Genomic DNA, 17,753 nt, shown 5'->3' on the forward strand with positions numbered 1-17,753 from the left:
CCACCCCGCCGTGGACCATCCCGGTCTGCCGGGAGAAATGCAGGCTTTCAACCCTCTGTATACCCGCAGCGCCGGGGCGGCTCCCGTGCGATGCAGACGTTCGTTCCGGTTGTTGTAGGTCGTGTGATAGCACTAGAAACTCTTATCTTGATCGTTTTAAGCGTCTCGTCAGTTCCTTACGTCGCAAAGCCTCGAAAGAGAATCCGAGAAGAGTCATAAATGACTGTATCGAACGGTGAGAAGTGGTTCGGTTGAGAGAAACGCTCGATGAATCGAGCGTGACCACGAGAGGGTGCGTACCTTGAAACGCGAATGACCTTGAACGCACACCTGCAAGCCAGAGCGCCACGGCAGGTGAATTGATTGGCGGTAGGGTGGGACTGTGCGAGCTAATCATGCGGCGTGGTTACCAACGGCGCTTTAAAAGCTATCCGCTTTATATCGTGACAAGTGCATACGTTCGCGTGTCGAGCTGATAAGAGATTAAACGGTGAAATATTTAAGAATTGAGTCATTAAAGTGTGACCCGTTTACATTATTCTAAATGTTATAACGAAGCAGTGCAGTCAAAAAAAGTGCAAGCAATAGGGGTGAAAAGAACTTATGTTCTACGTTGTTATGGATAAGAATTTATATAAAATCTATGATATATTTAATATATATTCGTTATATCAATCTATTAATGTTAAATGAATCAGATCTATAATCAAAGTCTAGACAAGCTCAGTAAAATAAAATTAATTGTTACATAAATACACACGATCTATAGTGGAAACTGTTGAGATATATATATATATATATATATATAGATATATTTAGTACAAAATACTGAAGTGCTCAAACAGTAGTAATTAGTAATCTAAATAAACCTAAATAAAATACATCTTTGATTCATTGCAATAAGATAAAATATATTTCCTTACGTGATCATAAAATAGCAAATCACGTTTATACGATATTTGACCCGGAAGCAACGTTCAATGATCTGCGCCGTATCAGAGAAAATCGTTTGGCAAGCGTCGCGGTTTTTCGCAGAGGAGGGAAAAAGGAGAAAGAAGAAGAGGCGGTGCCCAGTGCAACGTAATGACTATGGCATGTCTCACTTTGACACACGTGGTTCGGGACATTTGGAATCCTATATTACTAAAACAATTAAGATTAGAAATTACATGAGCAGAAGATTTTCCGAAACAATAAATCAAACTGATCGCGCTGGATTCTTTATTGATTTTGAAAATAAACATTTCTAGTAGAAGAATTTATGATTTATTTCTGGTTAAAGACTTTATTGATATCGAGCAGTATAGTTACCTGCTTGAGAAAACTATCAGAGGATCACATGCAAAAGGGATCGCGAAAATAGAGGAAGTTACAAAGAGCGCACGATAAAGCTATTCGAGAAACTTCTCATGATTGATGCAAAATATCATTTGCGTTACTATTACTGTCGGAACGTTTGACTGATCGAACACCATTTGCCTAATGGACGGTGTATGGAAATTGCGAATTACATAAAGGCCACGAAGCACGAACTTGTGCACCTATGACGAGTTCAAACAACAGCTCGTTATCGCGCGCTTGGCTGCGAGCGAATTGCTGCCGTTGCGGAGACACTCGGCAGGATACCGCGAACAACAATTTTAACGAAGCCGAAACGCCACTGCGGGAGGAAACGGAGACGCTTCTGCACCGTATCGCCTTTACCGTCTGGCACACTGCCCTTCATATAGAGAGCGAGGTGCGTGCGACGAATCATACGTGCATGCCTGCGCGATGTGGATATCCATCGGCATGAGATAATCGTGTACAGATTCTTTGAAAACTTTTGTTTAGCAAAAATTTAATAGAATGTCCTTTAATCACCTGTGTTCTTTAAAAACATTAATAAAGATTTTATAGATATATATGCACACGTTCTTATATTATATAAATATTAAAAATTTTAAAGCCGCGCTGTTAATAGGTATATTTAGCCTTTTATTTGAATAAGCTTTCAGTTAAAACTTTTTATGATATTAGAAAATGATAATAGAAAAATGCTTTTTCCGACCTCTATTCATGTTTTCTCTTATATAACTGTGCAGTATCGCATGTGTATCGTAGCGCAAACAATTCGATATGTGATATTTAATAGGTTTTGACAGGTTTTAATCGATGCCGACTATGCAACCATTTTTTTAGGAATATCGAACACAATACGTTACTACAGCACCTGTCGTTGCATAATTTTTCTTGCAATAATGGAACCGACACTGGGAACAACTTACCGTATATCATTAATTTCGAAACAATGGATAATAATGTCACCTACTTCTCTTGGGACAACGCCCATGAAGAAAGTAATAGTATTTTCTACGCACCGAATAGAAAGTTAATAAGACGAAGCTATTATTTATTTCGTTGATCACAGAATTAATGCACCGAAATAATACTAACGCGGCATTTTTGCATAAAATTTTTACATGTAATTTTGTATTAAAATACAATTTTTACGTATAATTTTTTTATTACTATTGCGAGAATGATGATGAATAAATAATTATGTTTTTATTATTTTAAATTTTATGTATAATATATACGAAGATATAGCACATATTACTACATTCTTATGCATATAAACATGTTAATTAATTGCTTTTCTTTTTGGTTACAGCACAATGGCGGTTACGAATCACAACCGAAAAATGTTAATAACATCGCGAGAAGTAAGCAGCAAGTAAGTATTTATATTCGTTTCCAAACATTATTTATTGCATTTATGCAACTTAAAATTGTTATAATATAATACATTCCATATAAAACTCATACTATTAAATTAATCACTAGTACACACATACACACACACACACACAACACCAAAAATTATATTTATTTAAAACATTAAATCATTATATTATTCTAAAAAAATACGTGTAATGAAAACGGAGGATGAATAATCAAAAGAGATCTTCTCGCAAGCTTGCAAGTTAGATCAAAGGCTTTCTATCTTATTCATGTAATTTATCGTCATCAATGAAAGCTTGGGATTCGTCGCCAACTCGTCTGTTTAAATATTTAATAACGATACATGCGCGAGTGATCGGTTCTCTGTAAGTCGGACGTAAGTGCCTCTATTATATTTATTCCGTAAGAGCATACTGTAAAGCTGCATTTGCAATCGAAATGTACCTTTGCCTTGAGACTGCGTGTCCTGTCAGATAACATTATTTTGTTATACAAATTGCACGAAATAATTTTCAACGACCTGCTGTCGTTCGTTCGGCCCGTCGAGCACTCGCTTTCAAAATGTAAAAACTGGAGGACACGTGTATGACCTTTCCATGCTGAACTTGGAAGAATGCTTTCGTCGCATTCAGATGGAAATGAATCTCTTTAAGTATCCTTTTTTTTTACACGCCGGAAACTCTACGTCGCAGCTCGTTACTTGTGCCACGACATTAAAATAGAATTATCACTATGTATGATGGAAGATTCCCCGTTGACCGCACTTTCGGTTCTCATATGCGAAGTATGGAGTAAAAAATGAGCGATACGAAATTTAATTGCGTTGGCAATTTAATCTGGGAAATCGCATTAAATCACGACTCGGCTAAAATCCATAATGGCCATAATTGCGGAGATCAAAATGAAACACACGTTACACAAACCGCCACTTACAGCGGAATAACTTTCTATTAGTACGCAAAGGAGAAAGAATACTAATATCCGACTAGTAATCATTACGTTAATTATTCTCCTTCGCTCTTGCAATCGGCTGATTTCCTAAGTTTATTTATTATCCGTAAATCGATTCTGTAAATCAATCTCAAACATTTATCTGCCAACCGAGATTTCTCTAGAAATCCGGAAAGTAATAGCGACATAATTCCTCATTTAATTTCTAGCCAGTGCCTTTCGATCAATTTAGAATTCGGGACAAAAGGAATAATGAAAGTGTTTTTGAAATACCGCCTGTCTCGCTGTCGGGTGGCATTTCCTGCGCGTAAATGACGGTGCCACTGAAAGTTATACGCTAAAATGGCAATAAGGCGACGCATTATACGGCTTGGTCGGTATCGGCTACGATGTACCGTCGCGATAACCCGTGCGTGTTGACGTCGAATGGATAATATATTCGCGAAACCCCGCACTTATTCGTGTACGAACCACCGCTATTACTACGGAAATATATGCAGAAGGAGCGACGACAGCGATCGGTCGCTGCTATTTCGCGTGTAATACGTAGAAAGTTATAGATTTTTATATAGTAAAACTTCTTGTACATATATAATCATACATTGTAAAATATTAAAATAAATTTTTTTTCAATGTATATCTTTTACATATATCATATATATTTTTTAATATTATTTCTTTATTATTAATTATATTTTAAATACACCAAGGATATTTGACATCCGTAATATATAGTAAAACTTCTTGTACATATATAATCATACATTGTAAAATATTAAAATAAATTTTTTTTCAATGTATATCTTTTACATATATCATATATATTTTTTAATATTATTTCTTTATTATTAATTATATTTTAAATACAGCAAGGATATTTGACATACGTACACATTGAGTAATATTTTAGAATACGATTACCAAGGTTAATATTAAATTTTCTAACCATGTTAATTAATCACACGGATTCGTTCCCCGGAAACTATATCATTTACTATTACATCGCAGTTATAAACCGTACAAAGAATAGTGAAGGTGAGACGCGTTGGAAGTAGTGATAATTATGCGGAATAGCAATTAGCGTACGGTAAAAACTGTTGCGCAGCTGTTATCGCATTCGTTCTTATTTCTCGCGACATTGAAGAATTTTATCGGTCATTTTTTCATATATTGCGTCGTATTTTTATTTAGTCTGCAAAACTTAGGTCTAAAAGTGACCTATATTAATAATATTTAAAAAAAAAAAAAAGTGCTGTCCAAAATTTAATAACATATGATTTAAATTGCTACATTTCTGTAAAATAATTTTGTTTTGCACAAGCAATAGAAATAAAGCCCATAACGATCGAAACTGGAAACTTCAGTGCTTAAATAATTCGGTGTGAATTAATTTTTTTAGTTTTGTTTTAAATTAATTTTTTTTTTCAATCATCAATCATTCGCGATGGCAATTCCTTTCCAATGTAGACGTTATAAGAAGCTTCTGCAAATGAGTTCTAAATAACAAAATAATGTAACACAAGAACAGACAGAATAATCTAGCCGTATCACTATTATCAGTCTTTACATGTAATCGATGGAGATTATGCTCTCATTTGAACGTAATACTTCCAATTGGAAATTAACGAGCAATTAGGTAGATTAACGGTAATTGACATTAGTGGCGAAGCTCGTTGCGTGCATCTTGCTTCCATAATCGCGTAGAATTAATGTCGGTGGTAATATAACCCCGATAGAGCCTTATATCTCCCCGTGGAACTTTATATCTCCATAAAATCTTGTTTTAGAGTGTTTGCCCCTTTTATTTTTCGATTTTTTTATATTTCTCCTTAAATTTTGTGACAAAATAAAACATGTAAATTCTTCTTTAACGAAAACATTGAAATGAAAAATCAGAAATGAAGAATATCTGAGAAGCGTTTAATATTTTAATTTTTTAATGTAAATATTATTTATTGTTGTACATATATTTAGTAAGACTTTTGTAATTTTCATAAGTAAGCTTTTCATTCTTGTACTGATCCATTCCACTCCACTCTAATACCGCCGAGTATCTTAATTTTAATAATTTATCCATTATGAAACTGTAATTTCAACGACGTTATAACTTGTTTCCACCGTCGTTTGACAAGCGGTAGGCAATATCCTCGTTTCGCGACTTCCAGCAGTAGGAGGGAAAGGCTACATCACCCGATCCGGCGATCGGGTGTGAAACACCGTAGACCCAGGGGTATACGCACGAGCGGTTTCCGCGTAGCGACAGCTGCGGTAGAACCACGACGTAATAGCAATTTCACACGTGAGCCTATAACGGCCCAAAGGGATTTATGAGCGGGTGGGTAGGCCTGGTTGCACGCCCCGCGAGAAACGAACTCGCGGCGTTATGATCCTATAAAACCAAGTACTTATTTTTAGAGGTAGCCGCCTCGCTCTTATTCTCTCGCTCAGTTCGTTCTGCTTTCTTTCCCGCGACGCCCATTGTTAGCGGCCCTTTATATTTCTGAAACTCAGACGCGAGCCCAGTAAACTTGTTCTTCACCTTGCCTCCTTTCGCCTTTCAACTGTGTTTGCTTCGGATATAAATTGCTCGCACACACCTTATCCAAAAACGTGACGCGCGTATAGAAACAATTTAATGTCTTTTCATTACGTCTCCTATTTCGGTATTAAATACAGAATTATTCGTAGACTTAAATTATATAGGATTAGATAGGATTACATAATTACATATGCAACTACACGTACAGAATGACATACGTACGTACGCTACAGGCGTTTCGGTTCTACTCTCGTAATTGGTTATAATACCACAGTCCAGTATACAAAGGCTTTACCCGCTTAAGGGAACCATCCGCGGCGCAGAGGATTGTTGAATACAGTTGGAAATTACACGTGCGTTAATACGGAAAGGCCAACTTGTCAAACGTATACGGAATACATTACGTCTGTTAAGCAGAGAATTATTTATTAGTCTGATAAAATTCCTCGACGCGGGACACGACACATGAGTGCTTAAAGGGTAAACACAAACAACGTATAATCCGGTATAAATCACGCGAATAATTTTAACAAGCGCCATCAATAACGGAGTATCTCACCGGCGCGACGGTACTCGACCGTTGAGGCCCTATAAATGACTCTCGGCTAACCGACGAGACGTTCGCCGCGGATGCTGTCCGTCGAGGAAGAAACCGCAGCAACCGTGCAAAAACGCAGCTTACATCCGGCTCGTTTGCGCGCCAACTCCTCCGTGTAATTTTCGCACGTTCTCCACGACAAATCATCCGCGCAGCCTTCCGCGACGCGTGTCCCGAGGCGTTTCGTGCATCGTATTAAGACGATCTAGCACCGACCACGGCTCGACTGGTAGTGCGAATAGCGTGACTATTTGGTGGGAATCGAAGTCACGCTACCTGCGAATTCGTTACATCATGCGTCCACGCGCGACCGAGTTCTCCCATCCACGTTCAGGGCCGCTTCAATGCATTTGGAACAAGAAGTGTATACGCGTTAAAGTAAAATCGAGAAGTTCGCCACAAAACACCTCCGTTCTTCCTAGCTGTCCGCTTCTTCTTCGTTTTGAATAATTTAGGAGATTAAGAAACTGACTGAAGAAACTGAGGAGTTTAATTAGAAAAAGAGGCCTGTCATCGCAGAAGTTGCCTGAGTGCCTGAAAGATTTTATAAATTAATAATATGGAGGGAGCAAAAAGATATTTACGGATTTAACGGAAGAAAATGGCTTCGAAGTGTGTATTATGAGAACTAAACTACGAAATATTTTCCAAGTTAAAAGTGATGTCGCAGTACAATTAATGCCTGCAAACCGAAGGCTTCTTTTCAACTGTTAATCATAGTTAATCGTAGTTGCTTAATTATAACCACATCGAAAATGTGTTTAATAGCGCATGTCTTCGTTCGCGATACGCAAATAAACGTCGCAGAATGACGTTGACGACGCCGGGCCGGCCCTGGAGCACGCGAGCTAGCATACGTCAGACATACACGATGGAGGCGCGATTATCCGACGAAACCGCCGACTGGCCACTGAATATTCCTGCGTATCTTTAGTAGAACCAGGTGAAACACAATACCTGGCAGTGTGTCGTTCCGCGGCGCGAAACACGACGCGTCATCCCGACGTATATCTCTGCGTCCTCGTTTCTCATGGCGGGATAAACGCAACGTTCCCGTTAAGGCACCGGGATTACATGTCGATCTACTTCGCGATAGCGTGTCCTCTGTAAGGACATCGCTATGCCGGAGAATATCGTCGTCAGGATCGTCTACGCGCCCAAGTACTCGAAGGTGGATAGAAATTCTATGTCGCGAATCGACGATGGATTTACCGTAAATCCTTGTCGTGTTATCAATTATTCGTGCATCTGATGTTGAAATAGTGATTGATACGGTTGCAACGGGAGTGCGCTTGATAGACGTAATGTAAATTGTTCGAAAATTGTTTAATACTGAAGAAAGGTTTGGTAGTAGTTATCGAGTGATGAGTATGTAAAATAAATTCATTCAAATATTTGGTTGAATAGAACCAAAAATTATTCGACTTCTCTAAATATTTAGTAATTATTATCAAACATAATTACATTACTGCGTTTGATAATTCTGTTACTAAATGTTTAGAAAAGTAGAATTATTTTAGACAGAATTATATACCTGTTTACACTAACCGAATATTTGAATTTATTTTTCTCACAATCAGTATTCAATAGCTATTACCAAACTCTTTTTATTATAATATACAATTCTGAAGAATATTTAGTAATTAAAATTTAAATTATTATTTAAAGATATTGTACAAATTGTTTATCAAGAATTGCAATTAAAAAAATGTTTTAATATTACGCTTTTGAGGCTTTCACGGATATTTTCTTCAATTATACCAGAAGGTTTGCGGGTTATCGCCGAGTCTTTCTTCATTGTTAATGCCAACGTTTCGTGAACCGTACCGTTCACTTCATCAGGGCGAGGGGTGCGCTGATACTGTTTTAATATTACAAATTTTTATAATAAATTTTTATAACAATTTTTTATAGACAATTTTTTTTATAGACATTGTGTGTTTTACATTTAAATTGGTAGTGACATTTCTTATCTACAGAATTATTTAAAAAATTCTGTTGTGTGTAGGTAATAATTTATTTTCTACATCGTATATGTTTATCGAAGCTATTAGCAAGAAAATAATGAAAGATAACGTGAACTTGTAAGCAAGGATCAAAACAATAAAGCCTATCTTCACGGAGAAAATTTGATTAGCTGACATGATATTGTTTTATGGGAAAACTAAGTTTTGCAGTAATCAGAAACAAATCTTACGGAAAAGTTCTCACGGATAAAATTCAGTGAAATAGAGTTGCTCATGAAAGTATTCTTTTTGAAACGAATTTAGAAAATTTTATTCGAGCGAGAATTTTCATCACAGAAATAAATAAATAATTTAATAGTACCTAATGCAAAAGAAATTAGAAAATGTAATTATTTTAAGAGATGACTTGATGTTTTCAATGACTGATACTGTCATTTTTTAATTTTTTTAAAGCAGATTATTTTTTGTATTTATAATTATTACTGTTTAAATTAATTTTTGAATATTTCCATTATTAGTATTGTATATAATATTTGCAAGGCTGTATATAAATCTTTTATTTACTATATTTTAATAAATACTAATGATAATAAATCATCAAATTACAGGTGCAGACATCAGCAATGGTGTCAACACCTGCGAGGACTCCGGGCGTCGGCGCGGATTCAACGATGACGGGACCGGGAAAGGGCGGAGGTCGCGTAACGGAGGTGATGGAGCTCTGTTACGTCACCGAGAGGATCATCGCCCTTTGGTATAGAGAGGATGCTCAGGGTGTCCTCGAACATGCCACGACCCTTCTACGCGGAAAACATGCCGATAATTACATGGTGAGAATTCGAATAACTCTCTTAGCTTTATGTATCTCTCGAGATAAAGAAAAGAAAATATTATATCCTTTGCGATATTATTTATCGTAATTTCATAAGCAGGAACATTACAATTAATGCAAAATTGGTTTTTTCTTATAACAATATTTTATAATTTAAAACAATAGAAAGCGGTCATGAAATTATATTTTATAATATATCTTCTCTGTGTTTATTTTTGCAATTATCTTGAAGTTGTGGATATCCTATACTTTCAGATCTTTAATTTGTCATCGCCCGGCCGACCCGGCGAGCCGAATACGAGGGAAGCTGGATGGCCGCAGGGATTAGCGCCAAGTTTGGAGAGACTGTGTGCTCTCTGCAAGGAGCTGGACTCCTGGCTAAACGGTGCTACTAATCGCGTCGTTGTTCTGCATGCCAGGTGAGTTGACAATTTTTTAATATTGTCTAATTTATCTTTTGATGAACTTGAGCGAAAAAAATAATAGCTGATTAACAATAAAATTACGAGCGATTTTAATAACATTTAAGTTTCTATTGTATAACTCTTAATGACATAAATATTGGTGTTGTTACATTGTTGTTACAGCTGTTTTATTATGTATACTTGTGCATAATGATAAAGTAATAACATTGACACTGTCGTTGAGAGTTACGGAAAATAAGGACCTTAATATATCTATCGTGGAAAAAAAAATAAACGAATCCTTTAAGCAAAAAAAAAAAATTGTTTTCGAAAGATACAAGTTATGGGAGCAAGTCTCTCTGTATACGCACTTCGTACGCATTCGTGACCTGGTTTTTGCAGAACAGCCGATGTTCATCGGCCGCAAAAGCCATAATTTTACCGTGGTACACGTTCACCGCCCCCTCGAAACTCCGCGCCCATAACTTCCCGTTAGTCATTTCCATTCATCGTGAATAATAACGTCATTAGACCGCGATCAGCCCGCGGCGAAATCTTTTCGTATCCTACCTCTTACAGAGAAGGTACGGAACCGTCATTGCGCGTTCGCAGTACCAAGTTAACGTTATCGTTCTCTTCAGGGGCAGCAAGGAGCGGCTGGGTGTGGCAGTGTCCGCTTATATGAACTACAGCAGCATCTGCGGGGGACGCGATCAAGCGTTGGACAGGTTCGCCATGAGAAGGTTCCTCGACGACAAGATCGGATCGCTGCAGGTTCCATCGCATCGAAGGTAACGAGAGAGAAAAAGGGAGAGAAAGTTGCATGCGTATTATCTGTTGATGTATTGTCGTTAAAACTCATTCCATTGTATTTACATTTGCAAATAATTCAACAACGTCATAAAATCATTTACGAGCGCGTGCATCCATCGCAAAAGGTTCATAGGTTTATTTCTTAATTCCTGTAGCGCGCGCGCGCGCCGCTATGCGTTCAATCTCGTTGTCGCAATTTATTTTAATTCTCATTTATTGACACTTGTAATGATAAGCAATTGATTGTGCTGGAAAATCTTATTTCATAAATCTATTTTATGACATTTTATATTTGAATGGTTAATATACAATCAATGTAGACTGCATTTTATAAATGTAATCTTCCTTGTTTCATTTTATTATTTTATTATTATCTAATTTTAGGACGTAAATATTCAAAAGCGCTTTTTTTTAAATAACATTTTGCGGTTTAAAATTTAGAAATGAGACAATAATATTTACAGTATAATAATTTATATCATCTATCACGTAAATTCTTTTTACTTTCTTGCGTCTATCTTTCTCTTCAAGAGCTGAAAGTCACTTATTAATTTTGAATTAAATAAAACGGATGTAAGAAATGCAAGCTTAACTAAATTTACATACGTAGGCAATCGTATCAATGATGCGTTTAACGTTTATTGCGGAAGCCATGCAATTTCTTCAAATTTATATCACACAGGAAGAGAAGAAACGTATAACTAATTTACGTTTATTACCATAGCGATCCTGTTAAGAAGGACACCTTACGTCCTTGAGCAGCCATCCTATTTGTTATCTGTTCTACGCACCATCAACTTGAAATGTTGAGTTCTCATTATCTAGTCGTCATCATCTTCAATCATCCATGCTCGTTTTCTGCCATCCTTCGTGTTCCTTTGCCGCTATTAATCATGTTGATGCCTATCCGATCATTCCTCTATAATGGATTCCGGAAATTCGTTCGGGATTCCTCAGAACTTCGGAATAGCATCGACGACTTTTAAAATTGCAACTCCCGTAATCGCTTCGTTCACACCATGATTACAACATTTACTGGCGAGGAAAGATCGCGAGGCAAGATGGCAGCAACAAAATAAAATAATCGGCCGTGTAGCACACTTAACTTTCTTGTTGTTGAAGAGATGTTTCTGTCAGCCGGTTCTATCCGCGCGTACTACGAACCATTGATCTAAAGATAGCAAGCTCTCATCATCATCATCATTGGCAGCCTTATCGTTTACTTCATCGGCGTGTCGTCGTATGCATTCATAATGACCGTAATGAAACGCGGTCGGGCTTGCATGCGGCTGTCTCTTTTAATCTCGTTCGCACTTGTAGCCATCGTAATATTTTCTGACTTAAATGCAACCCGATTGAAGAAAAAAGTTTTTTTCCCGCTTATGTAAGAAACTGAAATATATCGATAAGCCATAAAGATGATCTTATTTACTATGCATATGATTTAAAAATATATATCGTAGTTACTTGAATAATTATTTGGATATACATATGTAATGATCTTAAATTATTATTTATCATAAACGATCAATAATTATTTCTAGAATCAATTACCTATATAAAAATGATTACTCTGATATAAATAATATATGTAAATAACGTCAAATTATATTGAAATTACGTATTTTATATAATCATTTATCCATCGTGGAACAGATAACAAATATTATTTGAAAAATATTTGATTTTATAATCATGTTTGTATAACTAATACTGATGTATCCGAATTATTTATTGGAAGTAGTGATTATAAATAATTTTATTATAAATAATTATTTTATAAATTAACTACATCATTAAAAATTATTAATTGGATAATTACGCAACTAAATAAGAACATTAAATTTTTAAATATAGTAATTACACAATATAATCATTAGAGAAGATAATTATTTATTATATAATAAATTATTTTAAAAACCAAATTATTTATAATTATTATTTCCAATAAATAGTTTAGATATATCAGTTAGTTATATAAGAATTATTATACGATCAAATACTCTTATTGAAATAATTGGCTAGATAAATGATTACATAAAATACATAATTTCAGTATAATTAAAGAAAATCTTTCGATCTCAACGAAAATCTAATTCATTCTTCTTTTTGTTTCTTTTCTTGCTCTTTTCTACGCACGTTTTCGTTCCCCTCGAGGTTTATACTTGCTGTTTGATCAACCGGTTTCTTTTAACGAAACAAACGCAACCCATCCGGCAGTTTATCGCGCGTATTACGCGCCATCGACCCCGTCGTAACCACGACCGCCGTATCATTACCGTCATCATCGTGCTTATCGTCGTCCTTGTCATCCGCGTCGCCGTATGCATTCATAATGATTGTAATGAGCCGCGACCGAGGTGTGCCCGCGTGCGTAGCGACTTCCTTGCCGCTTCTTCTTCTTCTTCTTCTTGCTTGCTTGTCATATCGCTTCTTCTTCGTGGTCCTCACGCTCCTCCGGTCCTGCCTACTGGAGTTCCTCCATTAATTCCACGAGCCGCGAGCATTAGCATGTCGTTAGCGTAGTTGCACTCTCGCAAGCGTATGAAACCATTACTAGCTTGCCTCCGAGAGATCTCTTACGACGAATGATGTCGAACGTTAGTGGCACGTACTCTTATCTCGTCTGACATGCACACCTCTTCGTGTCACGGGCCAAGGCTTCCATTGGTTAAACCATCAATCCCATTCATCATGTTTCTCATGCATGCGCGCATTTGTGGCTTGTGAGAAATTTGCCCTTTCGTTTTTTTTTTTTGCTTTACAATGGTGTTCGTACCAGAAAGATTGCCTTTTTCACCTTGGTAAACCTCATCGATTTATCGTTCATTATTTATGAGATATTCATCTTTAATCCTTTGAACCATTCGACCGAGAATTAGAAATTAGATTTAAAATTGAAAATATACCTAATAGCATATTTATTTTTGGATGCCAAATACAATAATAATCTCTTGGATTTACTAGATACATCGAGTACTTTAGCGGACTGCTGTCAGGCTCTTTGAGGATCAGCCAGTCGCCATTGTACCTGACCCACCTAACAGTCCTTGGAGTGCCGCTCTTTGAGCCGACGGGCTGTCGAGCCTTTCTTAAAGTATACGAAGGACTTACACCGGTTTACACTTCGGATCTGTACTCAGTAACGAACGCGCGCGAATTTACAGTTAATCTCGGCGGACTTCGATTGAGAGGCGACATCTTGGTCAAGTGCTATCATAGGGTATACTCGAAGCAGACTCGAGAAGTCATGTTTTCCCTCCAGGTAAGAAAGGCAATATATACAATAAATCTATATTTTACATATATAATAATTTATTTTTATATTATTAAAAATTATTGAGAGAGGAATTATTACAAAATTCTTTTATTTATTTTTATTACAATTTAATCTTGTAATCTTTAATTCGTATATTTTATAAAATTATACAACATTTTAATATGTATTGTATAATTCAACATCCACTTATGCCATTTATATCTGTCACATATATATTATAAATAATCATATATATATAAATGTATCATGCATGATGCATTTATGATGAATACATTATGAAATGCAAGTGTCATGACGTGAAATCAGAGACATAAATGATAGTTTATGCAAAGTTATTCGTAAATAGTCACAAGGACAGCGAAACAGATTTACGTGTTCGGGAAAAAAGACAATCAATATTTGCGCGTCAATTTTATGTCCGATAGACAAACAGATACCTTTGGAAACGATGTAACGATCAATTAATAACCATAGATATATATAATATTTTCTATAACATAAAAAAATTGATATATAAGAACCTGTGAAAAAATAATATATCGATCGCGTGATATCAAGTTTTACTTAATTTACGTGATAATACTTGTGCAGAAAAAAATTGTATTTTTTTTTATTGATGTTGTATTACACGTATTTTACGTAACTGATAATAGCATTTGAATTTGCATACTTGCAATCTGATGTAATTTTTTTTATAATAAAAAATTTGATTGATTTTTTTTTAGTAAAAACATTTATGGAATCTATTGCTCTTGGTATTCCATCAAATCTTTAGAAAAAGAAATCAATTGCAAATTCCACGGAGATTTTACAAACATGAAAACACTTAATATGTAGTACATGACTTTGTATATGACATTGAGCAAGATAAATTGTTTCTACCAATCACTGATTACGTCGCGCATATTCTCATATCAACCATTGTTCCTTTAGTTTCACACGTGCGTAATTACGGAGAACGTTGTCTCCTTCCCGCGATCGGAGCTCGATGTCGCTTGCGACGATCCTCGATGCCCACCCGACAGCGTGGTGACACTCTACTTCGCCACCGACGCGAAACGTCAGGACGGCCCAATCCCAGCGCCGACACCCGCCGTGCCGCATGCATCAGCGCATAACGATCCCATCCTGCATTGGGATAGCTACACGAATCTCGAAATAAGTGACGACGGTGAGTACGAATTTCTTCATACTCTTAACGTAGCTTTTCAAATATGATGACAGTGATAGGAAAAATTATGACTTATCTCTTAGAGCACACACAATATTAAAAAAATATTATTTAATTACTAAAAATTTTTTACTTAATTTATATAAAGTTAGGTGTTAATTAGCTTGGATTAGTTATTAGTATTTGAACGATTGTCATACACAAGCTAGTTAAAATGAATTATAATATATGTAAAACAATTAGTATAAGTTCAATTTGTTCTTGACCTGGGAGGTATATTAAGTTTAATTTGGAAATTTATTTGAGCGGATATTAATTTAATTTAATATAATATATGTTATTGATATTTTCACATGTATCAAAATTGTATATAGATTAGATATAGAATTTCATATAAAGTTTGGTTTCTGGTTTCTACTAACCAATAAAATTTAGCAATGGAGGATGCAATATGATAAACGAGACTCTCGAATATAAAATAACATTGCTGACGTTTATGGTAACATGAATTTTCATGTTTTACTTCTAAATTGCTCGCATAAAATATATAAAGTGATGAATAGTATATGACACGATGTTGTACTCGTAATAGGAACAAATTCTTATTAAACATTTCTCGTTCGTAACACGATTCTTGAAAATGAAAATGCTAGTTTGTCTCTAGTGTTGTAAATTTTACGGTACGAGATTGTCGATTAATTTATCGTTATCATGAAAGCTCGGGTCTCGTGGTGCACATCAAGAGACTTCATCGTTGTCGACTAATACATATTAATTTTCGTCGTAATGGTACCCAATTAACCTCGATCTGACAGCGAGAGCTAGTCAGAAATACAACTTGGCTAGTGTTCACAGTAAGGGAGGGAGAAAGCAAACTAGACGAAAGAGCAGCAGTCAGTATAGTGCATTTAGAACCGCTGACTAACGCCGCCGGAAATATGTTCTGCCAAGTGGAGGGAAAATGGCGGTTTATCGCGACGGGGGCGATTTTCACGGCTGGAAATAGATCAAAGGTCGGCTCAATGGATGGGCAAGGTCCATCGCGTTAACCGCTTCCGAGTATAGCGTTTCTACTCCGTCGCTACTTATTTACATCTTCACTTTTCTCTGGTTAGTTAGTCCAATTTTTGACGAGATGAGTAAAGTCGTTGTCACAATGAATATCTTTGATACATAATAAAATGTACTTTCTAAATTTGAGAATACTCGCGAAAAACGCAGGTATCAATTACATAAAATTACATAAGGATGAAAAATATTTGTTAAAACTTTTTAAATTAATATTTTTAATTTAAGTTAGATTACAAAAGAATTGTAACAAATTCTCTCTTGTATTCATAATTGTTTTCAATTTATTTTTAAATCCTTTTATTTATTTAAAATTATATTAAAAAATAAATTAAGAACGCCACTAAATGCATTATGTAATGACTATTTAAATTAATCATATCTCATTATCAAATAGAAGATTCGTTACACGACTTTAACCACGCTTAGCAAAGGATAATAGAATCCAATGTAGCGATTTGTTCTGCTCGGTATATTGCTTTAATCGAGACGATTGCGTCATCGCCATGATTCCACCAAAAGCACGCGCCGGCAACACGGAACGACCAGCGCTCCCGGAGTCAATTCATTTCGTTAGCGATCGGCCGGTGGGTTCCAATAAAGCTGTGACCTAAATTGCACGTAATGCTAAATCGACGCCGTTTGTTACGGGACGAAGAGTGACGAGGCCGGAAAGAAAAATGGAGGGTGCCCGTGAGCGGCGTGACCCTGCGGCCGAAGGGAGACGAATAGATCAATGGATAGGTTCTGTTATACCGATTGAATGCCGGTAGTTTAACCGCAATGCCGTCAGCGACCCATCTGCCGGATATCCACCCTCTCCATCCCCCTATTTGCCGACTGAAAGGTGTGACCAAACTGAAATCAATTCCACCTCTTGGTAACCAACCATCCCCGTGAGTACAAGAGATCAGATATTTTGTCGTTGTCTGAACGCGACCAATTATCTTTCCATATAACTCGGCATCTAGATTATCCGTGCCAGTTTCTCCCCATCGAAATTCCGATTTCTTAAAGATTGATAAATAAAGTTGACAAGAAAGTAATTGCATTTTTTTAAGCTCAAAGTTGCATATACAATATCTTCGTCAATAATGAATAAAATTTAAATTTAAAAAAAGGGTTTTAAAACTTGAAATCTCTACTTTTAAAAGCTCACCAAATTTTTTAAAATTTATATGAGTTTGGTAATTTTTACATACCGAAAACTACGAGTTGAAAAAGATAGAAATTTTTCTTCTCATTTTGTGGATTTGTAACGTGCCCAAAACAAATTTGAGAAAATTTTCGACTACCTATCGTGAAAGCTTGATGCTTTCCGTACAAAATCGTTTTTTAAAAATATTCTACGATTTTTGGTTACTGAGTTATCACGGATTAAATAAAAGGATTATTTTGGCTTTAAT

The 17,753-nt window shown here is 36.0% G+C and overlaps 1 protein-coding gene across 10 annotated transcripts in view; it reads left to right on the plus strand.

Moving 5' to 3' along the window:
* The window catches only part of by (focal adhesion protein tensin), a 203,418-nt gene that overhangs the window by 152,356 nt on the left and 33,309 nt on the right, over positions 1–17,753 (plus strand). For 9 of the 10 annotated variants that reach the window (XM_018551571.1, XM_018551570.1, XM_018551573.1 and 6 more), the window contains 6 exons: positions 2,654–2,716; positions 9,388–9,609; positions 9,867–10,030; positions 10,657–10,806; positions 13,796–14,093; positions 15,042–15,279. In XM_018551571.1, the coding sequence (XP_018407073.1) occupies positions 2,654–2,716; positions 9,388–9,609; positions 9,867–10,030; positions 10,657–10,806; positions 13,796–14,093; positions 15,042–15,279 (1,135 nt within the window). Of the gene's footprint in view, positions 1–2,653; positions 2,717–7,917; positions 7,984–9,387; positions 9,610–9,866; positions 10,031–10,656; positions 10,807–13,795; positions 14,094–15,041; positions 15,280–17,753 lie in introns of those variants that run through there. The other variant, XM_018551578.1, reaches the window with a different exon arrangement.

This window comes from Cyphomyrmex costatus, unplaced genomic scaffold (assembly GCF_001594065.2).
Source record: "Cyphomyrmex costatus isolate MS0001 unplaced genomic scaffold, Ccosl1.0 scaffold141, whole genome shotgun sequence".
NCBI lineage: Eukaryota > Metazoa > Arthropoda > Insecta > Hymenoptera > Formicidae > Cyphomyrmex > Cyphomyrmex costatus.